The 19,325-nt window shown below is 39.3% G+C and overlaps 1 protein-coding gene across 1 annotated transcript in view; it reads right to left on the bottom strand.

Annotated features, from left to right (window-relative positions):
• Positions 1-2,058: 2,058 nt before the first annotated feature.
• col7a1l (collagen type VII alpha 1-like) overlaps positions 2,059-19,325 on the bottom strand; it is a 79,244-nt gene continuing 61,977 nt past the window's right edge. The window contains exons 72-109 of the mRNA XM_034218866.1: positions 17,237-17,344; positions 16,681-16,725; positions 16,184-16,255; positions 15,785-15,841; positions 15,443-15,544; positions 15,222-15,272; positions 15,055-15,105; positions 13,641-13,694; positions 13,511-13,564; positions 13,376-13,414; positions 12,795-13,280; positions 12,650-12,685; positions 11,215-11,241; positions 9,857-9,916; positions 9,402-9,527; positions 9,183-9,254; positions 8,985-9,020; positions 8,804-8,863; positions 8,614-8,658; positions 8,477-8,512; positions 8,022-8,057; positions 7,881-7,937; positions 7,430-7,501; positions 7,175-7,246; positions 7,060-7,095; positions 6,903-6,983; positions 6,770-6,823; positions 6,617-6,670; positions 6,474-6,536; positions 6,323-6,385; positions 6,100-6,216; positions 5,619-5,696; positions 5,279-5,332; positions 5,125-5,173; positions 4,303-4,497; positions 3,337-3,405; positions 2,492-2,668; positions 2,059-2,321 (exon numbers count right to left, since the gene is read on the bottom strand). Of these exons, the coding sequence (XP_034074757.1) occupies positions 2,284-2,321; positions 2,492-2,668; positions 3,337-3,405; positions 4,303-4,497; positions 5,125-5,173; positions 5,279-5,332; positions 5,619-5,696; positions 6,100-6,216; positions 6,323-6,385; positions 6,474-6,536; positions 6,617-6,670; positions 6,770-6,823; positions 6,903-6,983; positions 7,060-7,095; positions 7,175-7,246; positions 7,430-7,501; positions 7,881-7,937; positions 8,022-8,057; positions 8,477-8,512; positions 8,614-8,658; positions 8,804-8,863; positions 8,985-9,020; positions 9,183-9,254; positions 9,402-9,527; positions 9,857-9,916; positions 11,215-11,241; positions 12,650-12,685; positions 12,795-13,280; positions 13,376-13,414; positions 13,511-13,564; positions 13,641-13,694; positions 15,055-15,105; positions 15,222-15,272; positions 15,443-15,544; positions 15,785-15,841; positions 16,184-16,255; positions 16,681-16,725; positions 17,237-17,344 (2,982 nt within the window). The 3' untranslated portion in view covers positions 2,059-2,283. The remainder of the gene's footprint in view (positions 2,322-2,491; positions 2,669-3,336; positions 3,406-4,302; positions 4,498-5,124; positions 5,174-5,278; positions 5,333-5,618; positions 5,697-6,099; positions 6,217-6,322; positions 6,386-6,473; positions 6,537-6,616; positions 6,671-6,769; positions 6,824-6,902; positions 6,984-7,059; positions 7,096-7,174; positions 7,247-7,429; positions 7,502-7,880; positions 7,938-8,021; positions 8,058-8,476; positions 8,513-8,613; positions 8,659-8,803; positions 8,864-8,984; positions 9,021-9,182; positions 9,255-9,401; positions 9,528-9,856; positions 9,917-11,214; positions 11,242-12,649; positions 12,686-12,794; positions 13,281-13,375; positions 13,415-13,510; positions 13,565-13,640; positions 13,695-15,054; positions 15,106-15,221; positions 15,273-15,442; positions 15,545-15,784; positions 15,842-16,183; positions 16,256-16,680; positions 16,726-17,236; positions 17,345-19,325) is intronic.

Genomic DNA, 19,325 nt, shown 5'->3' with positions numbered 1-19,325 from the left:
CATTCAGAACAAGTAAAAGCTCCCACTCAGAACCATGGACAGTTCCCGTTCAGGCAACACTTTCTTATATTACATTACATTACATGTTACTTGTTAGACGCTTTTATCCAAAGCGACTTACATACTCAATACTGTGGGCAATCCCCACAGGAGCAATTTGGGGTGAAGTGTCTCAGGGACACAACGACATGCTGACTGCAGTGGGGTTTGAACCTGTTCCGAACACCAACGCACAACCCACTGCACCAAACGCCTCCCATATATTTGCAGTTATTGTAAATTCAGCAAGAATAATTGCATTATTTAATAGGTGTATCTGTCAGCTGCTATTTTGACAATCAATTAATAGTTTTAAATATGGTTTTCAATGTGTTTTAAATACAACTTTAAGTGTAGACGCAACACACACCATGGGAACTACCTAGTGATGTAAATTACATGTCAAAACCAAGTTTGCAGAAGTGAGAGGATCAAAGGGTGTTGGGTCAAACTCTAATGAACAACTTCATCGTGGGATTAATATGACTGTAAGTCTGCACAGCTGGAGTATGCAGTCTCTGACACACTGTGCTAAACACGTCCTCCCTCCACTCAGCAACTGAGCTCTGAAATGGAATGAGTTGCTCCTCTTTAGCTTCAATGGAGAACCTCACTTTCATGCTATGCTGGATTATGTTGTTGTTAGTCACTTGAAATGTGACATATTCAAAGTTCCTGCTCAGTTTAGGTGTGGTATTGACCCCATATACTTCTTGTCTGGTTTTGAGTCTTATGTTTAACAAGTTAAATAATATGAACCAACATACTTCACTTCTTTCTTTGTGGAAATATATATATATATATATTCTTACTATTACATTTTTTTGATTTGTGTGTGTTCTTTTATTGGTTCCTGGTTTAATGCGGTCCAGGTCCATATCCATTGGCCAAGCCGGACAGCTAACCAATCAGAGCAGACTGTGCTCTGGTTTCAGACAGAGGGTGAAAAGAGGTGCTGCAACAGTAGGAGCAAGATAAAGAGCTTTGAACTTTAAAGCATGGAGAAGAGACACACAATGCTAATATGAACCTGAACATGAGCAAATAGGGCCCCTTTAAGCTGCTTTGAGTTATCATTTAGCTTTGCAAACACTAAATGTGAAAGGAAAAAAACCCACCAGACCTTAAGGTTACACACAATGCATTTTGATGTTTCAAATAAAACTCCACAGAGCACCTTTTATGATACTAAACTAAGTTTTGGGGGTTTTAAGAAAAACACTGACTAATATTATTTCAAGCAATACTAGCTATATTTTTTACACTGAGAAAGTATATTAAGAATAAGGACAAATGACTTTAAAGCTAAAATATAAGTGTTACGTATTTTTTACAGTGTGGCCTCTGCCTCGTCTACACTAGTTGTGTTGGCGGAGGGCGTGGTTCATCGAGGACAGCCTGTCACTGCAGACTGCGTAACTACATCTTACAGATCTATGAAGCCTTTCGGCGTGTGGGAGTGCATCGTACAGAGCAGCATCGTGACTAATGGAGGAAGCCTCTGGAGGCGTGTCGGCTAAAGACTCATCTGTATCTATGAACCAAATGTAGTTTCTGCTTTAAATACTGATTATTGAAGAATGCCTCCAGAAACGTGGCGGTGGAGCTGCAGCATGTTGCACTGAAAACTAAGATTTCTTTTTTCAAACATCATCAAATGACACCCTGAGAATCTAGCCTGTGTCGTGCTTCTTCGTGTGTCACACTGCCAGCAAAAAAGCCCTGAATGCGTGCTGCCGTCACTTCAACACCCACGCAGGAATCCCCTGCTCCTGCTGCGCCGCTCCGAGGGAGAGTCCCTTCAACAGTCCCTGCATGATACCCCTCATGCGGCTCCCAGCCTGACCCATAACACCCCCTACCAAAGAAACATATGTAGTGGTGGAGGTAGCAGCAGGCATTCAGAAATCAGCTTCTTATTGGTTCTCACCACACAGGAGGCAGGGCACTTGATGAAAACATCAGAAAGGTGACTGAGTATTCAAGAGAGATGGAGAGAAGAGACGAGCACGACCAATATACACAAGAAAAAGAGTGATTTAATATTTCAGGATGGAAATTGATATTTTCGGACGTTCAAAAACTCAGTCTAATGTCTATTTCAGAATAAAAGTATATAATATTCACATTTCAATTTTCAACACTTTGTCTCTAAAAAAATGAAGCCGTTAAAATATATAAATAAATTCACAAAAAAACACACGATTTGAACATTTTACAAAGTTATGTACACAAATGATTTCCTCATTTTTGGTTGATTGTTTCCTCTCCAGGATTCGTACCTATGGAAGTGTAAATGCCATTTTAATTACTATGATTAAAGATTAGGCAAATATTGTGTTGTCTTAATGACTATTTTATGAATCACAGCATCTTCCCAATCAAACTGAGACACTTTTACAGAAGATTAGCTGAACAACGTTTACTTAGTGATCTGATTAGTTCCCCTTACCTCTCCTCTGCACCCCACACCAACTCTGGCACTCTTGTCTTGAAGAGAATTGGTTTGTGTTTCCTCCACAGCCCCCGTACACAAACGGCCTGCACTCCCCTGAGCGAGGGTGGAAGTACCAGAGGAGAACAAACTCTGAGCAGGCCCCCTCTGACATGGGCTCCAGGCAGCGCTCTGCTTGCATGCGAGAACAAATAAAAACATACAAATGTAGCTTATTTTTCAATATGATCGAGGATGTGTATTATTGCCTACATTTTTGACTTCATGACACTCTAAAAATATATATATTGAGGCCACTTGGGGCCACTAGTGTGCAAAATGTGTGGGGAGATTTTAGGGTTTGACTGACGAGATTTCACAAATGTGATTATGAAACCTGCTTTGACAAGTGTTTGTGTAAAAGGGATGCTTACTTGTTTGCTTTCTTATAGAGATGGATAAGAAATGTTAATAAATTGCCTGAATGATCACAACAAACAAATATTTCATGATATCCATCTTCTCTCAAGAAAAGAGCAAATTAGAGAATTTCTAAAAGAATTATTAAGTATAAAGGGACCTGCTGGATGTTATCAATGTACTGTATGATTCACACAAGATCTAATGAGAAGCTTTTTTTCCCACTGTGCTTGTTTTTCAGAAAGTGCGTCACGAAATCTAGCACAGGCTATCAAACATTCATGGATTAAGTTTTGCTCTTATCATTCTCTCTCACATTGTGAAACAATTTCAAGGATATCATTACTCATAGCTTATGGAAATATGTGATGCACAAAGCAAGTAAACAAGATTGAAAAAAAGTGAAAAGATGAGGAGGATAATAAGTTGTCTTGGCCACTCACCAGCTGTGTTGGTTCCAAGTACCCTTCTTTTCTTCCTCTGTCTCCACTCAGCAGTCCCCTCAAGAGAATCTGACGCCCAAAACAACGTCAATTACAAGCAGGACTACTGGGTGGATTGAATCATTAGGGGCCAAAAGAAGGAACCACTTTGACTCAACCAACATCTATTGAATGCCAGTTGTGTGTATATTTGATCTACATGGAACATTCGTTGTACATATTTCTGTTCTCGTTGTGCAAACTTTCTGTGAATCTTTGTTTGAAGGAATTACAATTCACAAATCATATCCTGCAAAAATAAAAAAACAGGGACACATTTTCATTTACTCCTTTGAAGATGCCACATTAAAAAGTGACCTACTGGGCTTGAGCAAATCCATAATTCCTTACACAGAATGAGCTAATTGTTTTCCAGTAAATGATTATAAGTTATGAATAAACATGCTGACATGGACAATGGGCAATGACAAGCTTCGTCTTTGATTAGTCTTCTGGTTATGTTCACCTGAAGCAACAATGGAAATAAATTGGGTTGCAGAAAGCTGTTCTTTCCCTGGAGCTGTGTTCAATGTATATAATAAGCTTCATGTTGAACCTCAATTTGTGTTGCCTTTTTGTCTTTGTGATCTTGGCCTTTTAACTCCATTTGTGACTCCAAGTGACCTTGACAGAATCATGATAATATACTCTGAGGTGTCTCAATGGTTAAAAAGTTATCTGATTACATTATTACTGTTTCAAAGTCCCTACAGTCTCAACCAACATACTATACAAATGCCTACATCGCAGCTGGTACACAATAGTATGACATATGTAACCATTTAGCTGGAACACACATTTGGTCACACTCTATAAATGTGTCATGGACATCTGAGCACTTTCAGAAATGATGATGTCTCAGGCATCTGTGTGTTCGGCCCGTGGGCTTAGACCCTGCATGTGCACTACTGAAATCATTATAATTACCAGTGCTGTTTGGTAGGAGCACAGGGGCAGCAGTGGTCACTTCTCTCAGTTTGGCTCCCCCTCCCTCCTCCACCCCTTCTTCAGGGGGGTCAGGGTTGACGGGTGTCACTACATCAACCGGATGTTTTTTATTCTCAGTCACTGCGGTGGTTCCATCTGGATCCACAGACTTCACCATGAACTTGTATTCCAATCCTGTACAAACAATATACACACAATCTGACATTCAGACCTTTTTATTTATCATTTTAAACTTGACATAACTCTGGACTACTAAACTCTTTCTACTTGCAGATTATCAAAGCGTTGCTGTTTAACAAAGTTATGGGAACGTATCTTTTTCCCAAATAGATTGAGACGTATAGTTTAAATAACCAGCTATTAGCTAGCTAGCAACTAGAACATGCGTGGTCTGATATTCTGTGTTATTTAGGAAATACAACGTTTCAAATACTGATCTATCTATATTTTCAGATCCTGCATGAAAAAAGTTTGCAATCGGCAGAATTGTCCTTTAAGTATTTAGTGTGTTGGATTCTTGGTGAGGCGTCCCACTTAATGGAAGTCTCGTGTTTGTGAATGGCTCCACTGTGGCCGGCACCATGGTGTGTGTTCCTCTGAGAGAACATAACAGATGGCTAAACACACACGGTGCCATGCTGCCGCCATGAGAGCTCTACAACAAACCACCACACACACAAACACACACACAATATGTAGGCCTGTCAAGAGTCACACATGTATTCCGTCTCGGTTCAATGTATAAGCAAATGGAAAAGGTTCAAGATGTCTAAGTGAATAATGTGACAAACTGAATCTTACCGCACTTCTCTACCACCTCCTGAGTGACTATCTCCTTCAATTCTTCAGCCTTGATACAAAGACAGAACATATTAGTTTATTTAGTTACTAATTTGACTACCTCTCTATATACAGTACATATGTTTAAACGTGTGTAATTGTGATAAACACGGACCGAGAGTCCAGGCTCCCCCTTCTCCCCTTTTCCTCCTTCAATGCCCAGTGTACCCTAAAGAAACAACACATTTTCAAAACGTTATTTACATTCTATCGAGCATTTTTTTTTACCAAAACAACTCTAGATAGTATAAAGTCCCACCACCTTCAGGTCATCAAAAAAAAAGTAAAACATTTCTTGAGTGGATCAAATACATAACAGAAGCTAGTAAAACAGAAGCAAGGAGAAGACCAAGGCAATACGTCAATATCTTCACTTCTGTTTTTGAGTGTGTGTGTGTGTGTGTGTGTGTGTGTGTGTGTGTGTGTGTGTGTGTGTGTTCATGCAGGACTCTCACACTCTCTCCTCTCAGTCCTGTTGTCCCAGGGGCTCCTCTCTGACACGTCTTCACTCTGCCCCTTCTGCCCCTCTCCCCCTGTTAGACAAAAGCCAAAGTGCGTCCAGAGAAACCACATTGTGAGTTTGGACAGTATTTCATACTAAACCTCTGTGTTAACAAGTAGACACACAGCGGCAGGACAGACAGACTGATTAGGTTAATCCTCAGAATATTCTCATTAAAGGTTTCCATACTCTCTGTCAACACTGAAAGTCTGCTAATTGTAGCTGAAAGCATAAAAGCTGCAGACGGAAATAGGCCTGTGTGTGTGTTTTAGTTTAAGACATGTCTGTACTGTATCCACTGATGCAGTACATGCTAACAAGACGCAGATATGGTGAAGACTGTAGCCACACTCATCTCGTCACCATGTTCACATAATAGTCTAAAATTGAATGATTTATTTTATATTTCCTCAACACACGGAGGAATACCGTACCCTCCGCCCTGTTCCCCCGCGGGGTCCGGGGTGTCCTGGCATTCCCTCATCTCCGTCCATTCCTGTTTTCCCTTCCGACCCCTTAAACCCTGGGAATCCTGGGAAACCTGCTGCACCCTTCATGCAGCAACAGAATCATTAACACACACAGGAGAAAATAAAACCGGCAAATGATCAGTGGTGAAATTAGCTTGATAGTTAGCAGTGATGTTAATTTACTGACCTTTTCTCCTTTCATTCCTGATTTACCATCAACACCATTGACGCCTCCTTGTCCCTTATCACCCTAAAGTGAGGTCACATGATAGGAACAGAGAGTTTGTATACGTTTATGGAGGAGAGAAAGATAAATATTTGCAACGTTGAATGTTCACCTTGCGTCCTGTGAGTCCATTCAGCCCAGGTATACCAGGCGTGCCGTGTAACCCCAAATCTCCCTGCATACACAGAGTTATTTAGATTACTGAAAGATAATGTATAACTTTGCATTCATCTAAGATGCTAGTTCATTACTAACCTGTTCTCCATCAAGGCCTGGACTCCCAATGCGTCCCGGAAGACCTCTGAAACCCTGTAACAAAAAAATATTTCACATGCAATTATGGCACATGGCAAATGAAAAAATAAACAATGAGTGGGACAACTGTGAAAAAGATAAATCTGCCTTAACCTTTTCTCCATTCTCCCCTATGTTTCCCGGTAAGCCTGGTTCTCCTGCATCACCCTGAGAAAAGAATCAAACACACATTCACATGATACGATATAAAGGATCATGATTGGTTGAATATTGATTTTCAATGTACCTGATTTCCCTTGTGGCCGAACAGTCCTATGTCTCCTTTGTCCCCCTTGGCCCCATCCACTCCATGATCCCCATTGAGACCCTTAAATCACAACCATGGGTATTACTGCGTGTGTTAAAACTCAAATGTGGCCCTTAAAAATGTTTTGTAGCTCTACCATTTCTCCATTTATTCCAGGCTCTCCTGAATCTCCCTGGGGGGAAATGAGATAACTTTACACACAGAACTTACATAAATGTGGTGTAACAATATGAAAATAAACCTTTATTTACCTTCTGGCCTACTGGTCCTCGTGCTCCAAAACGTCCCAATGCCCCCTTAGTTCCTGCATCACCCTTTATGCCCTTTAAACAAAAACAAATGGTTTCCATGATAAGGATTTTTTGCAGTCCCCTTAATTACAAATAAAAGTATGAAGAAGACTGATCATTGTCTATTAGAGACACCACCGTGATCAGTATAACAGTATTTTGAATCGCATTTCTACTACTATTGTTGTTTACATATTTGACAGCAGGATTTATTACCTTGACTCCAGGAGGACCGTCCTCGCCCTTTTCTCCTTTATCTCCATCGAAACCTGGTGGGCCACGCTCACCCTGAAAAAGAAAATAATCGTAGTATTTTTCTTAAATAATAATAATAATAATAATTCCTTACATTTATTATAGCGCTTTATCAATGACTCAAAGCGCTTTACATATACACACATTACACATATATGATACATGCAATGGTCAGATACTGTGGACAATACCCACAGGAGCAAGTTCAGGTGAAGTGTCTTGCCCAAGGACACACCGGCTTTACAGACGCAGCAGCGGCGGGTTTCACCCCTTGATCTGATGATCATTGCACAGCGCACTGCGCCACACCGTCCATCTTCACGCCTCGAAGACATCGAGGCGCTTTTACAGGTACACATAAATGAATTCCTTCTACAGTAATTCTGATGGCAAATATATTAAAGGATATTACCGCCTCTCCTTTGGAACCCTTAAATCCACGGGGTCCTTGGATTTGAAGTACACTCCCCTGTAGGAAGATATTAAATTGTGAAAGAGTGTAGTGCAGGGTTAGAAAACTGCAGGGGAAGTAATAAAAAGGAACACATCATACCCTTTCTCCTCTCACTCCAGGCAATCCAAAGTCACCCTGCAAACAAAATGTTGTTATTGCCATTCTAGCTGTTGATAAAGTACACGTAATACTTTATACCTGTTTCTGCTTTAGTGTTGCATTTTATTTGATTAAAACCCTTCACAATACAATGTAATCCATCTGATACAATATCATGGATGATTGTTATGCGCAACAGGACAAGGGGTTAGACACAATGAAAGGAGAGGCCTTGAACTCATTATTTGTGACTCTTGACCCTAACCCTTGATTAGAGAATACATATTTATTTTCTGAAGTCTTGTTTGCTGACTCCAAGTTGACATCAATCATTAAAGTATTGCAGCGTTATCGTATGATTAATTATGTTGGTGAGTTAACTGAAGGAACCAAATGAAAAGATACATTTAAATATATAACAATATTGTGATAATTTATGTGAAATAACAGCTCACCTTTCCACCTTTGCTGCCACGCAAACCCTTTGGACCCTAAAAAGAAGACAAAAAGTATCTTTAAATATACACAAGTGAAACCTGTAACAGTTTTAAATAAAAGCAGGACACTTGGTGGCTTTAAAAAAGTGACTTACTAAATTTCCAGACAGTCCTTTATTGCCTATAGGACCCTTCTCACCCTGAAAATAACATAAATGGGTTACGTCTTTTGCTTAATCCACTAACATTACAGGAATTTGCTTCATAACGTTTGTCTGGTGTCTGTTTCTGGTCAGGGTTTTCTTCTCACAAGGGTCTCCTGTGATGAAGCTGAACTGAACTCACCTTCCTGCCTGAGAAGCCTGCCAGCCCCCGGGCCCCGGGCTCTCCAGGAGCACTGCTGGCCTGGAGGAAGATAAAGTCATGACTCAACTATAAAACAACAATACCAGTTGAAGTATAATCTAGGAATCATGGGCCAAAGAAAAAATAATTGATGCTACTGTACTATCATATATAAAGCTACCTTTTCTCCTTTTACTCCAGGAATCCCAGGAGAACCCTTCATTAGAAAGGGGCAGCAGTAGCAAAAGAAGATATCATTAAAGGTTATTTCCAGTGGACAATGAATCAGATAAAGTGTCACTGTTATCAAATCATTAGAAATACCAATCTACTGACAGAGTATTTGTGAATTGTATTTTGCTCTTTTGTATTTTCTTACTTGAGCACCTGCTGTTCCTCGGGTTCCAGGAGATCCAGGCGATCCATTCTTTCCCCTTTTTCCCCGTTCCCCCTGCGTTCACACAGAAAACATTTGATTATTCTTTACAACCCATTTTAGCATTAATTCACAACAATTCCACTCATATGCACATGCTTCCACTGTCTTCATCCAAAACGAGCTGAAGAGCAGCTTATACACTGATAAGGTAAGATGCACCTCTCTGCCTGGGTCTCCTGGGTCCCCTTGAGCAGCCCTAAGCCCCTGGGCGCCCTGCATGCCTGTGTGACCACGGATACCCTGGATGCCCTGGGCACCCGGAGGCCCCGGCTCACCTGGTTCACCCTAAGATTAAGAGAGGAAAAGTAAGAAAGACAATTTAAAATGTTGGAGACAATCACACAATTAAAGGTCACTTCTTTGATGTTCTTATTCAGCTCTTCTGTTACTTATGACGCTTTGCTTTCAAATAAATGTCTTCCTTCCTTTATCAATGTAAATGCTCAAACACCATTTGAAATGAGTGAATGAGTCACTGAGCCAATTACATTTGCTAAATTAAAACTGCCAACAGAAGCAAATCAATTAACGAGAATGTGATAGAAGACTTGCGGAGGATTCATTGATTTAGAGGGGAATTAAAAAAATGAAGTTTGCAAGGTTTGAAATGTTACCTTAAGTCCCGGAGGACCAGCCTGGCCTTCTGGACCCCTGTGGCCGATACCTGGCTCGCCCTAAATACACAAAACAAACGTCATTGGAACATCGTTCAGCAATGTCTTTCATTTAAAAATATAACACTTTCAAAACTTAAGGCGAGACACGGCAGGCAAAAACATAGTTTTTCAAGTACTGGTCAATTTTGAGATTTTGTGCTATTTTGATTCCATAACATGTTTTCTTTCAGGCTTTTGGAAGGAAAACGTACAAAATACACATTTAAGTGTTTATTTTACTATAGTTTGTCTATTTGCGTCTGTAGATTTCTCCTAAATTCACCAAAAGTTAGCATTCTAACGTAACATAAAGTACCGCGACCGCTGTGTGCAACATGTCAACAGAGGTATCGTTGGAAAGCTGTGTCTCTCCTGCACAATCTCATCGGATCCAAATATGGTCATTTCCTTTGTATCAGCAACCAATCGTGAAAGCACAAAGGGGTCTTAAACCAAGAAACGAAATCTCATTGGCTGGTGTCAATTTCTGACAATGTGATTCGTTCAGATGCGTCACGTGGTGTGCTAAAACACTTCCTGGTTAGCTTTCAGCTAGAAATTGAAATCTCAAAATGCCAAAAGAACGGCGAAAAAAACGTTCACAGAGAAGACGACAACAATTGTCACTTGCACGAAGCAAGGTTATAAAAAAAAAAATTACCCTGAACATGAAATACCTTCACGGAGTGCGTCGATGCGCAAGCTGTCATCCAAAGAACAGGAGGGTTTAGCTAGCGCCTCACTGCAATCTTTAAAGGTCGTTTTCTCAAAATGAGTTTTTTCTCCTACTCTGAGTTCGAAATTGCAACTTCAGTAGCACGTACATACACCAAACCTTCCAGTTATATTCCTATCAATATTATGAAGGCTTTTACAGAAGGGTTTGTTCATATATAATTCATAGCCTGAATTATACAACATTGTATACCTAAAAACATGGCGAAAATGGATATTTTAGGGCTGTTGACAGTATTTTCTGATTTATGGAGTGATAAAAAGAGATATCCAATATCCCTTCTGTAAAAGCCTTAGATACTAATATGACTACAAAATGAAACAAGAATTTTGAATCTGGCTATATCCAAAGTTCAGATTTCGATTCCTGAAATGTGTTAAAATATGTGCATATTTAATGAGATAATGGATAATTTGCATATTTAAACATGCTATTTCAGAAAACTTGTAATACAAAAGACAATTGCCTTATTGTAAGTAATTAACTGGAGAAATGTCTAGCTGATACCTTTAAGTTAAAAAATGTACCCTATTCACCTGGGGTGTCTCGCCTTAATATTGAACAGTTTATAAATATTTACCTTTTGTCCTCCTTCACCAATTTCCCCCTGAAAAGTCGGGACAAAAAGAGTTAGAAAGAGGTCCTCAGAACATTGTTTTCCATGAGCCAAAATAAACAAACTCAGATGAATTTCAATTGAATACATAAATAAAAAAACACAAGAATAAGCAGCCTCTTCGGCATGTTTAACAAGGGGAATAATGAATGTCTGCTTTCATACTGTCTCCCAGTCAAACAGAAATAGAGCAGAGTGTCACATCAAAGGCCGGGACTCGACTGGTTTTACTGACAGGCGAGACGGCAGAGGAGTTTTCCCCCCGCTCTGATGTCATTGACTGATGCACTGTGGGTAGGTGGGGATAGCTGCAGTTATATATTCATGAAGTGGAGGCACATGTTGTGTGGTGACTGTCATTTTTCCTCTGGGATCTAAAGATAATGATAATGCTGCTTCATATTTGTTTAATCAGTGAGCTGATATCAGTGACTCAGGAAATCCTGGAAGGGATGTGTTTGAATTTAAAGAGTGAGTTCACCCAAATTACAAAACATTTGTGTGAGAGAATAATTCTGTCTTACTCCTAAGATATTTAACCTTTCTGTGTGGGGACGTTTACGACCAACCCTAAGTCTGTTATCTCCCGTAAGGAATGTGCTAATGCAGTCCAGATGTCGGCGATATCTCCAGTGTTCCCAGTGTTTACGCACCATCCCCCAATATGTGGATGAACTCTCTGTAAACTAGTTAAAAGGTCTATTCGAGAGAGAGAGAGGGTGGTCAGAATTGACGTGGCAACCCACCCGGGCAGTCAGAGCCACTGGCTGCTCTGTGACTTGTGATATGAATTCTCCGGCCGATACTTGTAAATAAACATCAGTGTTTGACATCAAAGCTCCAACTCTCCTCGTGTCTCTCTGAGTCCTGACTCTCCATTGCTGCAGAAGTTTCCCTTACAATGTGTTCTTCTAGTGGAGTCCATGCAGACAGCTGTGATTTGATATGTCCATCTCTAGGTTTCATAAACTACTTTCCCACCAGACGTAACTGTGTGTGCTGTCTGTGACCTCTAACCTCTGTATGTACCTCACTCAGCTGTTAGCATGGTTGATTGTGACATACATCACGTTTTGGGTAAACTGACCCTTTACATCAGGTTTTTCCAAAATGTACTTATGCTTTAGTTTTTATGTTGCTAATCCTTTTTCCTTGCCAGAGCCATTTTTTGCTTTTTCATCCTTTTGGCTATTCACATGTGTATTTTTTAAGTATAACCTCAGTTCCTATCATTGATTTATGAAAAAGTGTTTGACCACAAATAAATGATTCCATAACATCAGGCTTTATATGAGTAAATGTTTGCAATGTAACATTTCTCATTGTGTCTTTAGCGCTTCAATGATAACCAACCATGTTTATTATTGTTACGACTTCATGTTAAAAAGTATTTCGTTACCTTCCGTCCTGGTGATCCATTCTCACCTGCTTGTCCCTATTGCATAAGAAATGAAAAGCATTTCATAATTAAAGTGGTGTTCATCCTGCATATTTCTAAATGTGCATAACACAAGTTGAGTATGTTAAATTGAAGGGTGTGTTACCTTCAGGTGGAAAGACTCTGGGGGGTATGGGTACGGCTGTCCAGTTTCTTCATCATAACCCCCCACTCTCCCCCTCTCGATCTCCGCCCTCCTCCTCTCCCACTCCTCCCTCGCCCTCTCCAAGTCTTCCTCCCCCTCCTGCTCTGTCCTCCCCCTCTCCAACTCTTTCTCCATCTCCATCCTTTCCTTCTTTCTCTCCCTCTCGAGGTCTTCATCCTCCTTTCCTCCTCTCTCTCGATCTACGTCCTCCTCTGTCTCCCAGTCGTAGTCTCCACTCCTCTCCTCCTCATAGACGGGATCAGGGTCTGGTTCTGTAAATCGATCTGTCTCTATCACTTTGTGTTGTTCTGTTTCCCACTCCTCCACTTCTTCAGCTTCTTCCTTTCCTCCCCCTTGGGTTTCTGTATCGCTGTATCGCTGCCTCTCCCTTCGTTCTTGCCTCTGCTTCCTGCTAAGTGTTTGAAGGTCAGAGTCTTCTTGCTTCTTCTGCAAGAGAACAACATTTAATAACACAAGTTAACATGTTTATAAGTCTCAGCGTCTTGGTTTGGATTTCTCATTTGAAATCCATGATAACTTACATTCCAGCTGTTGTAACCTTGAGCTCCAGAGGACAGATGCTGAAAATAAAACAAGGTGTCAATCTTCATTATTTTATTTATTAGATGCAATCTGAGTCATATGCATTAAGTTTGAATTGTTTAAGACTGAATTACTTTGTGTGCCTCCAAGAAATGAGTTATTTCACCTGGGGCACCTGGCATAAACACCTACAAAAAATAAAAAATGTTTTTTTACTGCCATTTTGATTATTATCAATCTGTCTTCTACAAAGGAGGCACTTACCATGGAGTCGGGCCAGGGAGCGCTTTTCTTCACCCTGATTTGGGACCTATGCACCTATCAAGACCCCCAAAACTTCTCATGAAACATTTATCACAATTATTGTAAAGCTTCCTAGCAAACAGCTGTATGTGTACTTTGATGTTTGTGTGTGTATAAGAAAGAAAGACACAGAATTGCTTAGGTTATTTTAACAATTTTACTAAGGATACATGCACAGAGAGGTTAAACAGACAAAACAATGTAATAATAGAGAAACATTTCACCAGTGAAAAAAGCATTAGCTCCACATATGCTTATAGTAACACTACATTCTAAATAATATCATTGATACTCAAAGATATTTGGTAAGGTAAAAACACAAGATTATCCATATTTCAATAAATAAAATGTAAGTACAACTTTTCAAAAGGAAATATATATATATATATATATATATATATATATATATATATATATATATATATATATATGTTCAGTTTCATCTAATGTGATATGTATTTGTTACAAAGAAATATTTGTCTTAATAAATAAATTAGGAGTTGTAGACAAGTTGAGTAAGTTAAAGGCTAGACTGGCATTAACAGTGAAAAAGGTGAAGAATGAAAATAACCTGGACACGAGGAAACATATCATATTTAAACAGCTGTGCCTGGTTTTCTACAAAGCTCTACTAAGGATATAAGCCCTCATAGCAGATTTGAACTTTGGTATGTTGTTGGGCATGGGTGAGTGTCTCTTTGTGGAAAGAAGTCCTTCCTCATGATACGTTCAGGTCAGGTTCAGGGCTCCTCACCAGCAAAACAGTTCACAGTTTATTCACACACTCCATGTAGTGTGAGCTTTCTTATGAATGCTTAACATCCTAAAGTCACAGTCTCTTGGGACTTAAGAGTCGTCCTGTTTAAAAAAACCAGACAGAGAAAGTATTAAAAGTAATGCTATGGAATTGTTTCTTTGCCTGTAAATCATTGAAGAGTTGGTCGAGGCAACTTGTTCGGCTCATTCCCATTCAGGCAAGCATTAGAGAAATCATGCTAATAGCATTCTCTGGAAATGCTGTCCTGTCTCATGCTTTAATAATGCTATGATGCTTTTTTCCATTCCCATTGTATTCACATTAGTCATATGTGCACCTTTTTTTGCACTGGTGAAATTGTATAGTTAGAAGAAAGAAGAAAGAAGAAAAGGTTTTGAAATATGTGCTTGTTACATAAAGCATGTTAATTTTTGGAGTACTACATATTATGACAGGGAGAAAATGTAACCATCAATCCTTTGGTTCAAGCACTTGTCAATCACTTTTAGGAGTCTCATGTTAAGTGAAGATAAAAGAGATTTGCATTCCAAGGCATGCAAGGGTCTTCATAAACATTCAGTTAGGTTTCAAGCATTTCAAATCAAATCAAAGCTCTACCTTGTGTTGTTCTTCTGTCGTGATGGGAGGCGTAGGGAGTGACGTTTCCTCCTGGTGATAACATTGAAGAACAGATCAGAATATGACAGTGAAGGAGAGACTTTCAAAATAACACTCTCACAAAATCCATATGTGACGGCAACAAAAACAAGCAAACCCCCCCATACCATTTCTATATCTCCAGGTTGTGATAGTGGTTCTGAGGTTGTCAAGATAACCTAGGGGAATACAAAACCGAAAGGAAAGGGTTCTTTAGGTATATACAACGTTTCCGGGTTGTGTTTAATATGTGTATATTATATGTAAATACGTAAGATATAATGTTCAAATGACAGGACATTTGTACTAATTATTTTTGTAATACTTCAGCAATTGAGTGTGTTTCCACCTGTGCATCTATGTCTCTGTCTGTGGAGGACGTTAGAGGACGACTGGAGGTTTCCACCAGTGTTTCTGAATGGGCAGGACTGTGTGTGGTTATTAGTTCCTCCTACATCGAAAAACAGAAAGAGCATACATGTGTAAACTGTGCAGCAGTGAATTACTTTTGTTGATGATCTGTGCTACATCATTATTAACACTGAGCTATTTATCCACTGTATGGGGAATGTAATCATTTTGGACTTCAAGCTGCACATCATAAAAGAAAACGTGAAATATATTTTATATTTAAAGTGAATCACAGCATTTACCCAGACTAGCTGAAACATGCTGTTTGAAGCAAATGTACCTGTGTGTTGTTTTTCCTCTCCTGAGAGGCCAAGAGGACATCTGTAGGAAGTTCTTCCTGTTTAGAAAAATATATATATAACATTTAAACACCTGCAACCTACAACTTCTCTAGTGACAATGTACAAAGCCGATCAGGTGGGCTGTTATGACACAGTAATGTATTCCTAATGATAAATTCAAGTAGTGGGTGTGTCATGAATCAATTCTCTCTAGTATTTAGTGTGGGCGCAAATGAGACGCTGAGAAAATCCCAATTTAAATATGAGTATGACAGGTCTGTTAGCAAGAAGCCTCCCACCACGACAACGCTCCAAATCTGTAACAGCCCCACGTCATCAATCATCACTTTCAAATGAAGTTTCTCACTGTTCACACATTCATCGCAGCTGCTGCCTACCTCGTATTCATAACTGTATTCTTCGCCATCATAAAACTCCTCTTCCTCTTCTTGCATGTCCTCATCAGTTGTCTTCAGAAAAAGGACACGTAACAATAATTAGAGGTAGATACTGTTACACATCATAACTTAAAATGTCTGGAAGAACACAATGCCAAGCGCTTAAAACAAAAATGAGATTTGTTACCGTTATAATGAGAAGCACATGGACGTTGGGATAACTGCATGCTTTTATATTTACTAGCCACACCACGAATACTGGTTAATTATGTTTATTATATTTAAATTATGTCATTTTATTTTAAAAACATTTAAGCTGTTATTTACACATATAATGTCATGTTAATGTCATGTTAGCGGCAGCCAGTGTCAGAGTCTTCGTTTAAACTTTGCAGTGTTAGATAGATGTGTTAGTTGGTAGTTTATTTGTTGTTTAGTTGGGACAAAAGTAGAGTGAAGTTTGGAGGTTGAGATGGGACCCCTTAAAGGACATTTACCAGGCGTTGTCTCTGCCTCTTATGTCTTCCTTTATTTCCTTTGCCCTGGTTAAAAAGTTCACAGTCGGAGAGAAAAAAGATAAAGGTTTCTCATGCTTTAGACGTTGATGATCAAGTATTAAATTATGAGGTTGATACTGTAAGTTGAGGGAGATATTAAAGAGGGAGATAAGTAGTTAACGAACACAAATGAATGCAACATTAAAAGTTCTTAGAGTTAAAGTTATCAAATGGTTTAGACCTATTTATATAAGAGCACACCCTTGGTTTGCATGTTTCAGTCCACATTTTATTACAAAGTAAAAGTGGATTTTCATGAATTAGTGGAATTATTATTGAATGTAGGGAGCTAAAACATGCAACACTAGGGTTCTCCTTCAATTTTAAACATTTAAGTTATCAAAAATAATCAATCAAACAGCAAAATCTCAACAAGAAAATTGTATTTTATGTTTTTTGTTGGATATACAAGATGAACAATACTGAAAAATGTGTGTTTCTGCTCAGTCAATGTCAAACAATCGTAGAGATTCGTAGTTGTCAATGGCAGCTTTACCTTCCCACGTTCCCTGTTCTTCTTCTTTTGTCCTGAGCTTTTGTTCCGGGAGTCCTCCTGAGTGAGGAGAACAGTCCCTGCCACAGTATCCGGTAACTCTGAAACCTCCTGAGACACATACAGTGGAGGAAATAAGTATTTGATCCGCTGCAGATTTTGTAAGTTTACCCACTTACAAAGAAATTAACAGTCTGTAATGTAATGGTAGGTTTATATAAACAGTGTAACTAAGAATATCAAAAAGAAAATCCAGAAATTGACAATATATATTTGCAATTAACTGTAGGAAATAATTATTTGATCCCCTTGCAACCAACAGGAATTCTTGCTCTCACAGACGGTTACATAAGTCCTCTTCCTTTAAGAAAATACTCCTAATACCAACTTGTTACCTGTATAAAACACACCTGTCCACATAATCAATCAATCAGATTCCAACCTCTCCACCATGGGCAAGACTAAAGAGCTGTCTAAGGACCTCAGGGACAAGATTGTAGACCTGCAAAAGGCTGGGATTGGCTACAAGACCATCAGAAAGCAGCTTGGTGAGAAGGAGACAACTGGTGTGATTATTCAGAAGAATAATGTGTGTGTTTCTAAATGGAAGTAACAGAAAATGAGCATTAGTCGCCCTCGGTCAGGGGCTCCACACAAGATCTGGCCCCGTGGGGTATTGATGATCATGAGAAAGGTGAGGGATCAGCCACGAACTACACGGAGGAACTTGGTAGACATTAAGGGTAAAAAGCCACTGGCCCTACGGGCCGGTGGAATTGTATTGTCACTGGCCCCACCATTGTAACCACTGGCCCGGAGCATTCGTCCAAAAAAAAATCGACTAATAATGAAGAAAATTAACACATTTGTTGCAATAGTAATTTATGCACTAACTACATTACTACTTGTACTACAACATTTGAACAATCACTTCTTCCTCATTTTCCTCAAGTGTTCATATTTGGTTTATTAAAATAATGATATTGTGGTCATTGTTAAAAAATGTCTGCTATTATTATGAGTATTATTATTTGTATAATGCACTTTCTGCCTTCCTGTCATTAGGAATTAGAAATGTAATGGCTAGATTAGATTAGATCCTTCATTATCCTAAACTGCTGGGACATTTCCCTATAGCCTTTATATTTTCTACTCTTCACTTACTTGTCAGCATAGGTCGGCATTGATGTACAGAGCCGACAGAATACCTTGTTTATATTGGCATCATATTGAGAGGTGCAGCCAGTGACGCGTCATAAAACAAGGAAGTAAACTGCTGGTTCCCTCGACAGAAAGCAATGGGATTTCTCTCCACAGGGTTTTGGAAAATAGCTGGAAATAAGGTCTGTGGAAAACAAACCTGTTTGATAAATGCACGTTTTGTTCAGCCGGATAATCTCCACATGTCTACCCTACTTTTATAATTTTCGAATCATAAATCTAATCGATAGATTATAAAAGGGTTTTAGGACGTGTCACTGCACCACTAGAAGCCAACTCCATCGATCAAGCTGGCTGAAACTTTCTCTCCCTCTTTTTCTCATGCTCCCTGTCACTCTCCTTTAACTCCTCCGGTGACTTTCTTTTATTTGAAGATTGTTTTTTGCACGGCGCTTGGCCGGTTACCGCTGGTATTAAAAACATTTTGGCGAATGGTTAGGTGGCGCGATAGTCTGTAGTGAAGGAGCGCGCTCCCGCTCACGTGAGCCTGCTCGCGCTGAGCTCTGCAGCAAACAGCTGTTTGCTTTTCACCCAACAACGACAAGCGACTCACGAAACGCTATGTTGTAGCGTTAATAAACTAAACAATTGAACAAAATGGCTAGTCAAAATACCAATACCACAGGAAACATTTTTTTTTAAACAATATTTTTAGTGGCCCGAGCGGGCAAGTGGGAAGTAGGGAGACCAGGGACAGTTGCAACACTTTTTGGGTTTTTCCCCAATAAGTAAAAAAACATTTACAATAGGATAGCCATTTTGCTATATTATACATTATCAATATGTCAGCTACTTAAACAATGTATTTAAGATGTTTTTATGAAATAAGTACAGGTTGGAAAATGTATTTTTTTTTAAAAACTCAACTGTT

Source organism: Gymnodraco acuticeps, unplaced genomic scaffold (assembly GCF_902827175.1).
Source record: "Gymnodraco acuticeps unplaced genomic scaffold, fGymAcu1.1, whole genome shotgun sequence".
NCBI lineage: Eukaryota > Metazoa > Chordata > Actinopteri > Perciformes > Bathydraconidae > Gymnodraco > Gymnodraco acuticeps.
The sequence above is the reverse complement of the archived record's forward strand: the minus strand, read 5'-3'. Positions and strand labels throughout refer to the sequence as shown.